The sequence below is a fragment of the Gallus gallus genome, chromosome 26 (assembly GCF_016699485.2).
Source record: "Gallus gallus isolate bGalGal1 chromosome 26, bGalGal1.mat.broiler.GRCg7b, whole genome shotgun sequence".
In the NCBI taxonomy this organism is placed as follows: Eukaryota; Metazoa; Chordata; class Aves; order Galliformes; family Phasianidae; genus Gallus; species Gallus gallus.
The window spans coordinates 4,204,818-4,217,995 of record NC_052557.1 but is presented as its reverse complement, the minus strand read 5'-3'; the positions used below and the strand labels follow the sequence as shown (position 1 = coordinate 4,217,995).

Below are 13,178 nucleotides of genomic sequence, written 5' to 3'. Positions count from 1 at the left end.
AGGGATCCGCGCGGCGCTGTCGCCGCATTGCGGGCCCACCCCGCGTCCGTCCGCGGGTTATCACCCTCAGCCGGCACAAGAAGGCGCGGAGCGCTCCGTGAGGCCAAGCGGAGTGACATCGCTCCGCGAGTGCGGGGCTAGGTACCCGGGCGGCCCCCCCGCGTTGCGCCGATGGGCCGCCCCGCAGCCCCAGGTCCCGCTGTGCGGAGGGGCTCTACCATCAGAAAGGCGGGGGGTGAAACTGAAGCTCCTCGTGGGAGAGAGAAGGGCGGGCAGAGGGACGGCTCTTTGTGAGAAGCTGCCAGCAGAAGTTGGGAGCCTTCACCTTCTGGGTGTGTTCTGCTGGTGTTAGGGTATAGAACCGTTTGAGCTATAAGGGACCTCTAAAAGCCGTCCATTCCCACTCCCTGCATCGCACGGGGACACCCGCAGCTCCATCGGTGCTCGCAGCCCCGCGGGGGTCTGTGGGGATGCGGCACCACCGCCTCTCTGTGCAGCGCCTCTCCTGACTGCAAAACCTTCCTTGTACCCAACCTAAACCTCCCCTCTTTGAGACCCCTTCCCCTTGTCCTGTCACACAGACCCTGCTATAGGCCGTCCCTTTCTCTCTCAGCTCTCAGCCTGTCCTCGCAGGGCGGTGTCCCATCCCTGGGATCGCTTCTGTGGCCCTCTGGATGTGCTCCAACAGCTCCACGTCCCTCCTGTGCTGAGGACTCCCCATCTGGACGCAGTGCTCCAGGTGAGGTCTCAGTGCAGAGCAGAGGGGCAGATCCCTCCCTGGCCCTGCTGGCAGTGCTGCTTTGGATGCACCCAGGATACAGTTGGCTTTCTGGGCTGTGAGAGCGCAGTGCTGGCTCATGCCCAGCTGCCACCCACCAGCACCCCCAGGTCCTTTATGGCAGGGCTGTGCTCCATCCTTACACCCCCAGCTTGTACTGACTGTGTGTTTGCTGTGACCCAGGTGTAGATGTTGCATTAGGCTTTACTGAACCTCATGAGGTTCTCCTGGGCCCGATGCTCACCCGTTTCTGGTGGCATCCCGTCCCTCAGACATATTGACTGCACCACACAGCTTGGTGTCATCAAAGGTGCACTTGACCCCACTGTCGATGTCACTGATGAAAGCAAAGAGCATCACTCCCAGTCCTGACACCTGAGGGGGTCGGGATGGGGAATGCCTATTTCATGCCCTGGGGCTGGGAAACCAAAAGCAGCTGCTCCTTCTGTACCCGCTCCTTTCATTGTGTTGTGCTGCTGCAAAAGTGAGCCAAGCACAGGTTCACCCTTTGCTTTCTGCCCTGTCTGCTGCCTCCAAGGTGCAGCAGCTTTCCTTAACAAAGGCATTACCAGCATGACCTTCCCAATCCCCTCCTTTGCACAGTTTTTTCATAGGTGGAAGCTGTGAATGCTCCGTGAGGCTTTTTAGGCTGCAGCTGAACAAAAGGCAGTGGCTCTGGCCAGTTCCCATTGCCCTCTGAGGAATGGCAGGAATTTCTCTGCCGTCCACAGTCTGGGGGAGTTACAGCATCAGCACAGGGCTGATTGTTTTTATACCAAAAGCCTGTGCGAAGCTGTGGCTTAGTGGCTGTCAACTGCCAGGGTATTAACCTTAGACCTGTCAGAGTGAATAAAATGAAAAAGGCGGCTGTGTAGTGCTGGGGAGGCTCCAGAGAGTGCTGCTGGGTCTGCAGCAGCTGCAGTGTGCTTCCATCTAACTTTTCTCATTTGTTTTTAATCAGTTTTCTTTCTGACTAGCCCGGAAAACAGTGGGTGACCATGTCCCATTTTGCTCTATCCTCCACCAGGGCTGGGATTAAATCTTCTGTGGGGCAGAATGCCCAGTCTGCGATGAGGCTCCTTGTGCTCTAATGAAAAGTTTGCCTTTCTTCTCTCTTCCAGCTCCCTCCTATTTCCCAGGCATCTGATAACCCTCGCTGGCTGACACCTGTGCTGTTGATGGCTGGAGCTGGGAGGTCTCAAAGCACTGCAGGTCTGTGGGATGGGAGGTCTGGGAGACTCATGGGGGACAGGCACGAGAACCAGCCTGTTCGGGAGCTGGGGCCTTGATCCACCCCTTGTAAAACAGCTCTGTCCTCCAAAGTCTCTGAGATGCTTACGAGTTCTGGGTGTTGTGGCTGGAGAAAAGCAGAGGATGAAAGGCACAGCACTGGCACACCATGTGGGGACAGACAACCTAATTACCACATGTAATTAGTTACAGCTTTACAGCTGGGCTGTATGAAGCTGCAGCTCTCCTCACCCACTGCAGTTGCAATGGAGAATAGCCTGTGCGTGTTTTAAAGGGGTTGGAGCTGCCACCATTGCCGTGGGTTTGCATCAGGCTGAGGGTACAATTAATGCAGCTCAGCTGATGAGTTGTAACCCATTTAGTTTGTGTAAACAACTCCATGCCAGGAGGGGCTAGCCATAACCTGAACCCGTGGCAGTCCCTCTGCATCTGCAGTGCATGGTTGTGTTAAAACCATCTCCTTAAAACGGCTGATTTCCTCAGGCTCCCGGGGAGCTGTAAAATTATCCCATCAAAAAGCAATAAGGGGAAAGTGCTCGGCTTGGGCAATGCTACAGTGACATCAGATAGTGACCAGCCCTTGGCTTGGGGCTGGATGCTGCCAAGAAACAAGCTGGGAAAACCCCAGTGTGCACACAGCCCTTTCCTCTTGCTCAAAGATAAGAGCTTGTCCTGCTTGCATGTGCAGGATCATTGACACAGTGGGTTCATCCCAAAGAGTTGCTACAGACATGCTGAGGGTCAAGGAGGCTTTGGGGGTTGTTGCTTTGCTCCAAGCACCAGGAAGGGGCTGGCAGGCAGGCAGGACTGTGAGAAATAAAACCAGTGAGGTTTTTGATGGGACCAGTCTGGTCCAGATCTTGTCTGGGAATTCCCCACAGTTCTCCCTGTTCGGCTTCATGTGATCCCACTTCTGCCTCTTTCTGACCTTCAGCTTTATGCAAAGAAGCTGGGATGCTGTTTATGTCAGAAAACAAAGCAGTGCTGCTCGCTGATAACTTCACTTTGCTCTCATTCCCCCATTTCAGAGCACAGTCCAGGTCTATAAGTCCTGGTCCCAGAAGAGGCAAGAAATAGCATATATTTAAGTGTGTATGTATTAGCCCTGCATTGGTTTCCATTCCCTGGTGACTGGTAACATGAACTGTAATAGCAGAATGCGTTTATAATGCATTTCCCTGCAAGGGAATCCAATTCCTGGGTGGCTTTCCCTTGCTGGCAAGGCAGAGGACCTCAGGAGTGCTGGTGATAGGTTAGATTGGTGCTTTTAATCTGCCATTTTAATGAGTGCCATCCATCTCTCTGATTAGATTCCTCTCATCCATCTAGGCCAAATCACAACAGGGAAAATGGGGATTTTGAGTTTGCAGGGTGAGTGTCAGGCAGCAGCCCCTGCCTGGTTATTTCCAATTCACCCTTTAATAACCTCCCAAGTTTGTAACCCCTGTGATCACGTCACCTCTCCTCTGATCCAAACAACTGCCCTGCAGAGCAGAGGGCTCCGTGCGCCATCCCTGCATGTCCCAAAACTGCACACAGAAGCATCCTGCGCTTTTGCTTTGCTGGGTGCAGCAAGGTGGCAGCAGGAGGGAAGGGCCCTCGTTCAAACAGAAATACCTTTGGCAGCGGCTGCAGCCAATGGAAAGGGGAAATGGATTTTTTGTTGAAAAGTTGGCGTTGTTTTTTCAAGTCTGACGAATGTGAAAGTCCCCATTTAAAGGAGGCGAACCTGCAGTGAAGTCGGTCACTGTTTACACACCCACGCGCCGACTGGGGCGGCCGAAAGCAAACTTCCTGGTGTATCCTGCTCCAAATCACCTGGGAGCGGAGCTCATTGAGCAGGGTTGTTTCTGTGCTGGATGCTGGTGTGAATATGTGGGCAGGCAGCTGGATCCTGAGGAGCTTGTAGCAAGCCGATGCAGTATTACTGTCTGTCTTATCCGGGTGAGAAGATGGAAGTGCTGGGCTGCACAGTTCTGGTCTTGCTGTCGAGATTGCCATAGGTGCTGGTTGCAGTCTGGGAGCGGGTTGGGTTGGCGGCTTTCCTCTGCTGCTTTGGCATGGGTGTGCAAGGTGTGTACGTGCCCGCGGTGCGCTACATGTTTCACCAATGACTAGAGCAGCTATTAATTCCCTCCTCCTAAACCAGAGCGTGACCATCTCCACGAGACACCCCATACATGCGGGCTGTTGCCACCTCAATCTGGGCGCACGTGTCTGGGCCGTGGGATCTGGCCACCTTCAGCAAACCATTGCTCACCCAGCCCAGCCTCCTGTGGCCGGCGCCTGATGTCAGCGCGTTGCGAGCCGACCCGTCATCGTGTACTCAGGGGACAGATCACCGCTGGGTAAACTGAGGCTTGGAGGGCTTTACTTTGTGGTCACATAGTCAGCTTGGTGCCAAGAGATGCTCGCCGTGTTCCTTTGCCCTGTTGGATGCTTGTTCAAGAAACGTGGAGATGTGGCACTGGGGGACATGGCTTAGTGAGCGTGGTGGGGATGGGTAGACGGTTGAACTTGGTGATCTTTTCCAGTCTTAAGGATTCCACGCTCCTGAACATGGTTTTGGGTGTTTTTGGCAAAGCACCGGTTCGCTGCAGTGCCGCTGGCTCAGCGCCTTTGGATAATCTTTGTATTTGCTGACTTGACTCAATTCTTGCTTGGTGGAGAGCTCGGCTCCGGCAATGCTGCGGTGTGGGGAGGCCCGAACCACACACAGCGCTGGGGCAGGGATTCCAATCCAAAAAAAAAAGTTCAAAGGTGTTTTGGCTTAATGCGGTTTATCTAAATTGCTTCATGTTAGTTAATCTGGATTAACGCAAATGCTCTCGGAGTGGTTGGCTAGGGAAAGGCTTGCTAAGCTATCCCAACAAGGATGGGCTTTTCCAAAAAGTGAAAAGTTTGAGCTGAAAAAAAAAGCACAAAACGAAACAAAAAAACCCAACGAGGTTTTGTCTTGCATTGAGTGCATGCAAGCCCTGCAAACAGGTCATGGCTGTTCTCAACCCTGCTGCTAAACTGCAGGGTTGTCACCTGTGTACCCAAGTCAGTGAGCAGCTTCCCCTGCTATGGGAGGGAATTAACTCCGGGTTTCCCCGGGGCCGTGTGAGCCCCTCTCTGGGCTGGCATGCTGCAGGAGTTGGCACAATTCCGTAGGGAACTCCAAGGTAAATGGGAGGTCAAGCCCAGATTTGGATGTGGTGGTGGGCGCGAGCATGACTGAGGGAGCCATGTGATGGGGACGACGTCCTGCAGAAGCAGCTGATCTCCCTGTCCTCTCCTCTCCCAAGGGCTGGGATTAGAGGAGATTTTACAGCTGAGTGGTCAGCCTTGCGTTAAGATGCGGTTTGCAAAGGCTCAGCCTCTTGTCTGAAGGACTTTGTAGGGCTCTGTGGCCATTTTGTGTATCAGCAAGGCCACTCACACCACCTGGGGACGTGTCCCTGGGGCAGATCTGTAGAAACTTCCCTCCTTGAGAAACACCTCAAGGGGAAACAGGGAGCCGGAGAGAACTCCAAGCTGTGTGCTGCAATGGGGAAAATGCAGTGCTCCCATGGAGCTGCCATGGAAGTTGTATGCAGGACCCAGGCCTGGGGACTCCCTCCTCCCCCGGCCCCAATGCAAACAGCAGATTAACAATTTATTTGACGTGTTGCGGCTGGTTCGTTTCTTCACCCGCTCCCCTGATCAGAGGGAATAAATGTTGCAGTGTGCAATAATGTTCATTTCAGGTGAGGGTAAATATAGAAAGGAAAACCTGCTGAGAGCAAGCCATTTATTTCTGCGTTTGGAAGCCTCTGCTCATAAACAGTCAGTCATGCACATTTGGAAAATCCCAGCGTGGTTTTCTTGGCCATCCTAGAAGAACGTTTGCTTTCCTGTAGGTTAAGAAGTTCGTTTTAAATTAAAAAATAATAATAATAATAATGGCATCTCACTTCCAGCTGCCCTCGGGTGTTTAGGGCTTGTTGACACACTAAGGCCGCTCTGTTCTCCAGTGCAGGATCACAGGCGGGATCCTGCAGGGCTTTCCCAGCTGGGGGAAGTTTGGTCTCTGATTTCCTCTCATCCCTTTGCTCGTGTGGGGTACAAGGGGGGGATGACATGGGGTTTGCTCAGCCCTGGGCTGTGTGTGGGGCTGGAGGGCGGCAGGCGGTGTATCACTGCTGAGAGCACCCAGCTTTGGTGCTGCAAGGTGAGGATGCAGATCGGTGCTCAGCGTGATGTCGAGAGCCCTGGGGCACAAGGAGAGCCCTGGGGCGTAACTGTAGTGTCCATATTGAGGCAGGGGGATGGGCCCACTGTGCTGCCTTCCCACTGGACCAGGAAACCTCAGAGAGTTCTCAGGAGAGTGTGCCAAAAATAACAGAGCGCAGGAGTGCTCCGCTGTCCAGTGTAGGAGAAACACCCCAAAACAGCATCACAGGAGGTGGCCGTGGAAGGTGGGGACTCCCCATCTTGTCCCACACCCTGGGCTCCGTGCTCCCCAGTCCCAGCATCAGCACCAAGGAGCGATGTGGGCAGTGGGAAGCCTTGGCTTGGCTCGGGGCCCGGCCGCTGGCACCGGAGAGCAGGAGCCAAAGCGCTGCAGTCCGACTCTGAAGTCCTCTGCAGGCGCTAAGGGTCTCTCCGTGTTTTCCGACAGGCTTTGGATTTGGCTCGGGTTCGCCTTGGTTTCCGACAGCAAGAGGCAGTTAAGTCTCTTGGAAGAATGAATTAATTAGCAAATGCCTTTGGTCAGGTCAGTGCCCTCGAGTCGTGTTCTTCACCCCTTAAAGCAGTGCCTCTGTGCCCAGGTAAGCCGCTGTGGATGGCTTGTGTCACCGGCTGTATTTTAAGAGCTGTACATACATCATCGCAGAGGAACACTGCTTTAAAAAGAAAGGGGAAAAAAAAAGGAAAAAAGCCCCCCCCAAAACACTCTCTGTTGACTCCAATGGTGGTGGCATTTGTGTCAGCGACAAAATATTGACGTGGTTGGCTCAGGGCTGGCTGGGGCTTCTGGAAATAAACTAATGCCTTGTTAAATTGTATATGGAAATGCAAGTGGGAAAATGACTGACATCTTACACAGCTCAGGCAAATAAAATCGCTGCTTTACTACAGTGTGAAAAAACTCAGGAATTAATAGGTCTCCTTCTGCTCGGGGGCGTTGGATTTATCCTCGACTAAGAATCATAAACTATTTTAAGGAGAGAAGTGCTACTTTTAAACGCACGCATCTGGGTCCTGGAGTGAAAGCGGTGTCACTGGTGCCGAGTTAACCCTTGCCCTCCTGCGGTGAGCTCTGAGCAGTGAGCTCTGCTCTTGGCAGATGGTGCTCTCAGTGGATACCCGGACCTATCAGCGCCTGATAAATACCATCAGTTGGGTTCTGGGGGTCATTAAATAGGATGTGTTCCAGCAGCTTGTGGCAGAGATGCTTTTCAGGCCTTGGTTCAGCAGAATCTGAACTCTGAGCTGGGTTTTACCTGGTGGGACGTAAACATGTTTAAAATAAAACACCTGCTCCAAAACTGTGCTGGGGATGAACTCGAAGCAGACACAGCGTGTTGCTGAATCGCTCTGGGGTAACAGAAGACAACTGTTGGCTGCAGGAGCTGAAAGGTCTGTTGTTGGAAAGGAGCGATCTGTCACTTTCTGCCTGGTGATGATCTGTAGGTGATGCTCCAGGGGAGGTTCAGATTGGATATTAGGAGAGATTTCTCCTTGGAAAGAGCACTCAGCATTGGCACAGGGAGGTGGTGGGGTCTCCATCCCCGGAGGGGTTCGGAACCATGGAGGTGTGGCACTGAGGGACGTGGTTAGAGGGCATGGAGGGGATGAACCAATGGTTGGTGACCTTCGTGGTCTTTTCCAACCTTAATGATTCTATGATTCATGGAAAAGCAGGACAAGGTAAAAGCTGCAGGGAGCTGCTGGTGCGTGGGGTACGATCCACCAGCAGCAGCTACACTGGTGTAATTACACCCCCTGCACGCTGTAGTGTGATTTCCCAGTAATTATTCTGGAATAAAAGCCTGCCTATTTCTGTAAGAGCTTATGTCACTTAGCAAGCTGTTATAAATTCAGCTGGAAAAAGGGACCCTTATTCTGGGATAAGTGTGGTTAGTGGTTAGCTGGGAACGGGGCTATTCCTGGCGCTGCCATCGACCTTCCCGGTGACGCCGTGTAAGTCACCTCACCTCCGTGTGTGTGTCAGCTTCTCCTGCAGCAAAGAGGGGAATGACAAACAAGGACGTCGTTTTGGGAAGATCTACGACACTGGAAAAAAGGCATCATGGGGTGGGGGGGGAGCAGGCAGTCATTTAGCAGGACCTGATGCTTCTTGTCCCCTTGGAGGCACCGTGTTGAAATGGTGGGTTGGGGAAAGGAGCACTGTGCCCAGGAGCTTGCAGCGGGGATGAGCCGAGCTGTCAGCTCCTTGATGGGAATGCAGTGTTTTCCTTGCTGTTTTTAAAAATAGTCCATTCTGTTCCCAGTCAGAGATCACAGCCCTCGCTGGGGCATTGGGACATCCCGACAGCTGCTTTCTGGGGGCACCACCAGCACCCTTCAGTGCAGGGCAATGGCAGGGCTGTGCCTTTGGTCCTCCCGGGCTCTCTGTACTCTAAGCATCATGGCTTAATCCGTTGGCCTCTTCTTCCTCCAGTGCCCCTACCTGATTCAATAGCTGGTTCTGCAAGCCCTGAGGTCCTTTATGAGAGCTTTGTGTCCACTATTACTTTGCAGCAGTCTCTTGCACAGCCTCAGAAATCCCTTCTGGCTCCATCATTGTGCAAATATGCACAGGCAGTACTGAAGATGTGGCTCGTTTATAGTGTGCGACGTTACATTCTTGCTAAGTCTGGTTTCAGACTGATAGCAGGGGGGGGGATCATTAGCCAGACTTGGCTTTGGAGAAACTGATGCTGCCCATGGAGCACCAACGGGTGGATGCAAGGAGACAAAGGGAGCATCCATGGGCACCTTCCCACAGCCTCCATCTCTGCATGGGCTTTGGAGAGGGATCCAAGCTCCAAATAGTCATGAGACAACAAGACAGAGGGGAAAATGACTTTTATAGCCCATTAGTGCTCTCCAGAGCCACGCAGCCCCACTTGTAATAAAAGCAGTGGAAGCCACGGTAAGAGGGAGGCTGGGCTGCAGGAGGTGCCAGGCAGCTCCCCAGCCCCACAGCCCCTTCCCGTGGTTTGGTGACCCCCTGGGTGCCATGAGGAGCTGGTGATGGCTGGTCCTGTCCCCGGTCCCAAGCTCCTCATCAAGATGTGCATGGGAAGGTTCCAAGTGCAAATGTGTGTTTGCTAATGGGAACTGAATTGCCTCTTGCCCCGAAGGCTTGCAGCTTGAGGAAAACAACGCAGGGTCTAAGAATGACCTCATATTGCCTCCCAGGGAATGTTTTGCCAGATGAAGGGGGGAGAGGCAGCATCAAGACAGCACAATGTATGTATCTCTCTCCCTGTGTAAACATCCCCGTAGCTGCAGAAATCTCTTAAAACCCAGAATGAGAGGAGAACAGCTGCTTTGATCTGTGGATGTGGTTGTTATTTTCTAAGTGCGGATCCTTTCTTTTTTTAATTTTGCCTCAAATTAAAAAAATGCCTGTTGTGATCTTTTGCTTTTATTTCTTGGCTGGCGACCCGAGCAGGGTGCAGTAAATTTTCATTACTCCCCATGTAACCATTTCAGCATGGTCGACAATTCCACGCCGGCTCTTCAGTGCCGCAGCACAATGGACCCAAATCTTCTGGCCCTACGTGAAGCCAAAAGCAAATGGGTTTTGCCCAGAAGTGCTCCACGGGGAGCGGAGGCGGTGGGGAGGAGAGCCCTGCCCCTCCCAGACACACACACACGTGCATGTCCCACAGCAGCCATGCTGTCCGCCTTGCCTGGTTGTCCCAGTTGCCTTGGAAGGGCTCCCAGTGGCAGGAGCTGCTTGAGCCCCAAGCGTTGGGGCTTTCATGACCCTTCCTGCATCCTTCCCATGTGATCCTGGGGATCTCCATCTGCACAGACCCATGGCTCTTCCAGCAGAAGTTCTTCTCTTCCAACCATGGGAACCAGGTGGCAAAGTTTAGGAAGAAATCCAGACTTTTTAGGGAGTTTCTCAACTCCAGCATGCCCCAACCCCATTGGATGAACTATGCATGGAGCTCAGCCCCTTCGCTCCCCGTGGTTCCTTCAGAGCACAACCCACTCCCAGCACAACACACTGGTTTAACTGGGTGCACTTGGCCAGTGCCAGCCCCACCGAGGCACTCCGAGCCCATCCTTCCCCCCATGCTGTCACGTGGCCGCCCGGTGTTTTGGCGTTTTGATTACATACGATACTGTGTATTTAGGGCTGGTTTATGGGTGTTTATACTAATGCGTAAACCTGTAATTTAGGAGCTCGGTTATAAATCAACATAGCTGAAGGTCTTGTCCCTCGTGCCTTGAGATCGGTCTCCAGATTTAGAAGACAGGCTAGAAAAAAAAAGAAAAAAAGAAAAAGGAGTGTTTAGTTTTCCTCTGGTTATGATAAAAGATGATGGGGTGGGATGCGGGGACCTGGAACAGAGGAGAAGGGAGTTTCCAGTTCCTGCTCATGCATCGCGATCCCTTCCTGATGCGTCCCAACAGTGACAGCTCTGTGTTCATATTTCTCTATATGATGCTATTTTCTATAGCTTTAATAATCATTGCTGCTTCTTCACCCCTTCCCAGGCAGAGCTGTGAGGCTGAGGGTCCATCACTGGTTGGATTCAGCACAGCTAGTTGTTGGACCCATCCCGTAGTGCAGTGCTGCCCTTCTGGGTTTCTCGTTCACCTCTGTGCATCTGCCCTGCACCTGACCGTGGCCCCCTCACCGCTCTGGTACGGGTCAGCTCCTCTGTGGGTTTAGGACTGGACACTTCACATGGAGACCCTGCTGGTGGCAGCACCTGGGGGGGTGCGTGATGGCACCACATGAGTGTTCCCTTGGCTGCTGCCTTTGGCTGTGCAAACCTCCTCCCTGCAGGGCCCTGCACACCGTGATAGCAATCCAGGAGTTATGCTTTTTTTGTTTCTGTAAGGAAAGCACAAATAGAACCAGGGACTCCTCAGCACCTCCCTGCTCTGCTGAGCACCCTCTCCTTTCTGCTGCAGGATGGCAGCGGGCACTTTTGTTTAGTTGTGCATTCTCTGTAGTTTTCAGACCCCTTTCTTTGATCTTTGGGGTCTGCCGGGACAAAAGGGGACACATGAGGCCGTGGGGGCAGCATGGTGGGGTCCCTGCCTCAGCTCCCCACTGCAACCCTAGGAGCTGTTGCCAAGGGAGTGGATGCAGGCGCAGGGCCGTGGGGTCCTATGTGCAGGGCCAGGCTGTGAGAGGCTCCTGCATACAACCAAAAAATCCCCTGAATATCTCAGAAAAGCACATTTTTCTCACTGTGCTTCCCTCCCCCTTATTCCCAGTCCTCCCTCCCCACCTCTCACAGAGCTCTCCCACCGGCCCAACCATTCCCACAGCCGCCGAGCCTCCGTGCTGCAGGTCGCGGCATCTGCAAACTCCTTCTTTTATTGTGTGCTTGGGTTTTTTCTTTCTTTTTCCCCCCTTTTTCCCCCCTCTACTTTTATTTCTCCTTCCCCTTTTTTTTTCCCTCCCACGGTGGATGCCTCCCCCTCTCCCCGCCACCACCACCCTGAGCCCTATGGGCCAAGGGGCTGCGAGGCGCGGGGTGGGTCTGGGGGTTGCGGGGGGCTTTGCATTGATGCATTGATCACCCATGGTCTGCGCCTGACCTCCCTGCTCCCAGGGAAGCAGTCTCCATGGCTACTGGCCCTGCTCCTCCAGAGCAGACTGTAAATTCCTGCAGGCAGAGCCCAGCCTGGGGGTGCGAGGGGGGAGCCGGGAAGGAGTAGCTAAAGCCAAATAGAAAGAAAGAAAGGCTGGGAGAAAAAGGGCGTTGCTTGGATGGGGCTCTCCTTTCCACTCCCCTTTCTCAGGTCCCCAGCACCAGTGCAAGGCGCCTGCTTCCCCCCTTCATCGCCGCCGCCGCCACCGCCGCTGCTGCTGCTCTCTTGCAGAACTGGAATTGGCTGGGATTATTTAGCAAAAAGAAGAAGAAGGAGAAGGAGAAGGGATCAGAGCAGCCGCCAGGGAGAGGGCGATAGAGTCCACTTTCTTCCAACTGCCCTGGGTCTCCTTCCCTCACTCTCTCCTCTTTAGCAACACCAAGAGCCCCACACTGAACCCAGAGCAGCTTTTTCCATCATTTCAGTTCCCTTCCCTCCTTCTGTCTCACACACAGCAAGAGGAGAGCCCCTTCCCTCTCTTGCCTTCCCTTTGCATGCTCAGCCTCTTGTTTCCTTTAAAGCACGAGAAATCCCCCTTCTTGCCCCCGCTCCTGCAGGCAGGCGGGGATTGCAATGGGAGCGTTGCAGATTGCTGGATTGTGCATGCTTGCCCTTCTGCTCCACTCTGGAATCACGCTGGCAAATAAAGCCAGTCAAGGTAAGAGAAATCTTCCCGAATCTGTTTGATGTGTGTGCAGGCAGCCGGACCTCCTGGTTACATGTGGGCTTTACACACAGGCTGGAGAAACAGGCAGCAGTAACAACTTAGTTGAGGTGATTTTAAGCGCTGCTTGCAGATACCCCACTGCTGCCTTTAATTGTTGTCTTTTTGTGAACTCTTTAATGATCTGCATTGAGGGTTTTTGTGTATGTGTGTGTGTGTTCAACTCTGTATCTCCGGGCAGGGGGTGCAGAGGCAGAAAATCAGTGTGCACCCATCACTGCACCGGTCGAAGGAGTTTGGAAACTCTTCCGTCGTGGGGCTTCGCCTGCGTGCAGTGGGGTAATGCCATGTGGGTGAGGGCGCTCCGGGGATGGGGAAGGCGCAGCAGGGCTGGAAGGTGGGAGCGCCGTGCTGGTGTGCTTTCCATCCACACACACCGCACCCCAAATGCTGTGATACCCCCGAGCAGGGCAGTGTGCTGCAGAGAACTTCATGGCTCTGAGCTGAATAACGCTCCGTGTGTTCCTGTCCCTGCAAACGAGAGACACATCCCATCGCTATCAACTTGAGGCGTTTCTGCTTCTCCCGTGCTTTAGCCAGACTTTCCCCTTCTCCTAGCACACACGTAGCTTTATGTATGGGCTATCTATATCTTAGGCTTTT

General features: G+C 53.4%; 1 protein-coding gene across 7 annotated transcripts in view; it reads left to right on the top strand.

Moving 5' to 3' along the window:
* Window positions 1–219: 219 nt before the first annotated feature.
* Window positions 220–13,178, top strand: part of SCUBE3 (signal peptide, CUB domain and EGF like domain containing 3) — a 42,123-nt gene continuing 29,164 nt past the window's right edge. For 6 of the 7 annotated variants that reach the window (XM_040653023.2, XM_418021.8, XM_015299005.4 and 3 more), the window contains exon 1: window positions 11,991–12,509. In XM_040653023.2, the coding sequence (XP_040508957.1) occupies window positions 12,425–12,509 (85 nt within the window). In that variant the 5' untranslated portion in view covers window positions 11,991–12,424. Of the gene's footprint in view, window positions 740–1,899; window positions 1,991–11,990; window positions 12,510–13,178 lie in introns of those variants that run through there. The other variant, XM_040653022.2, reaches the window with a different exon arrangement.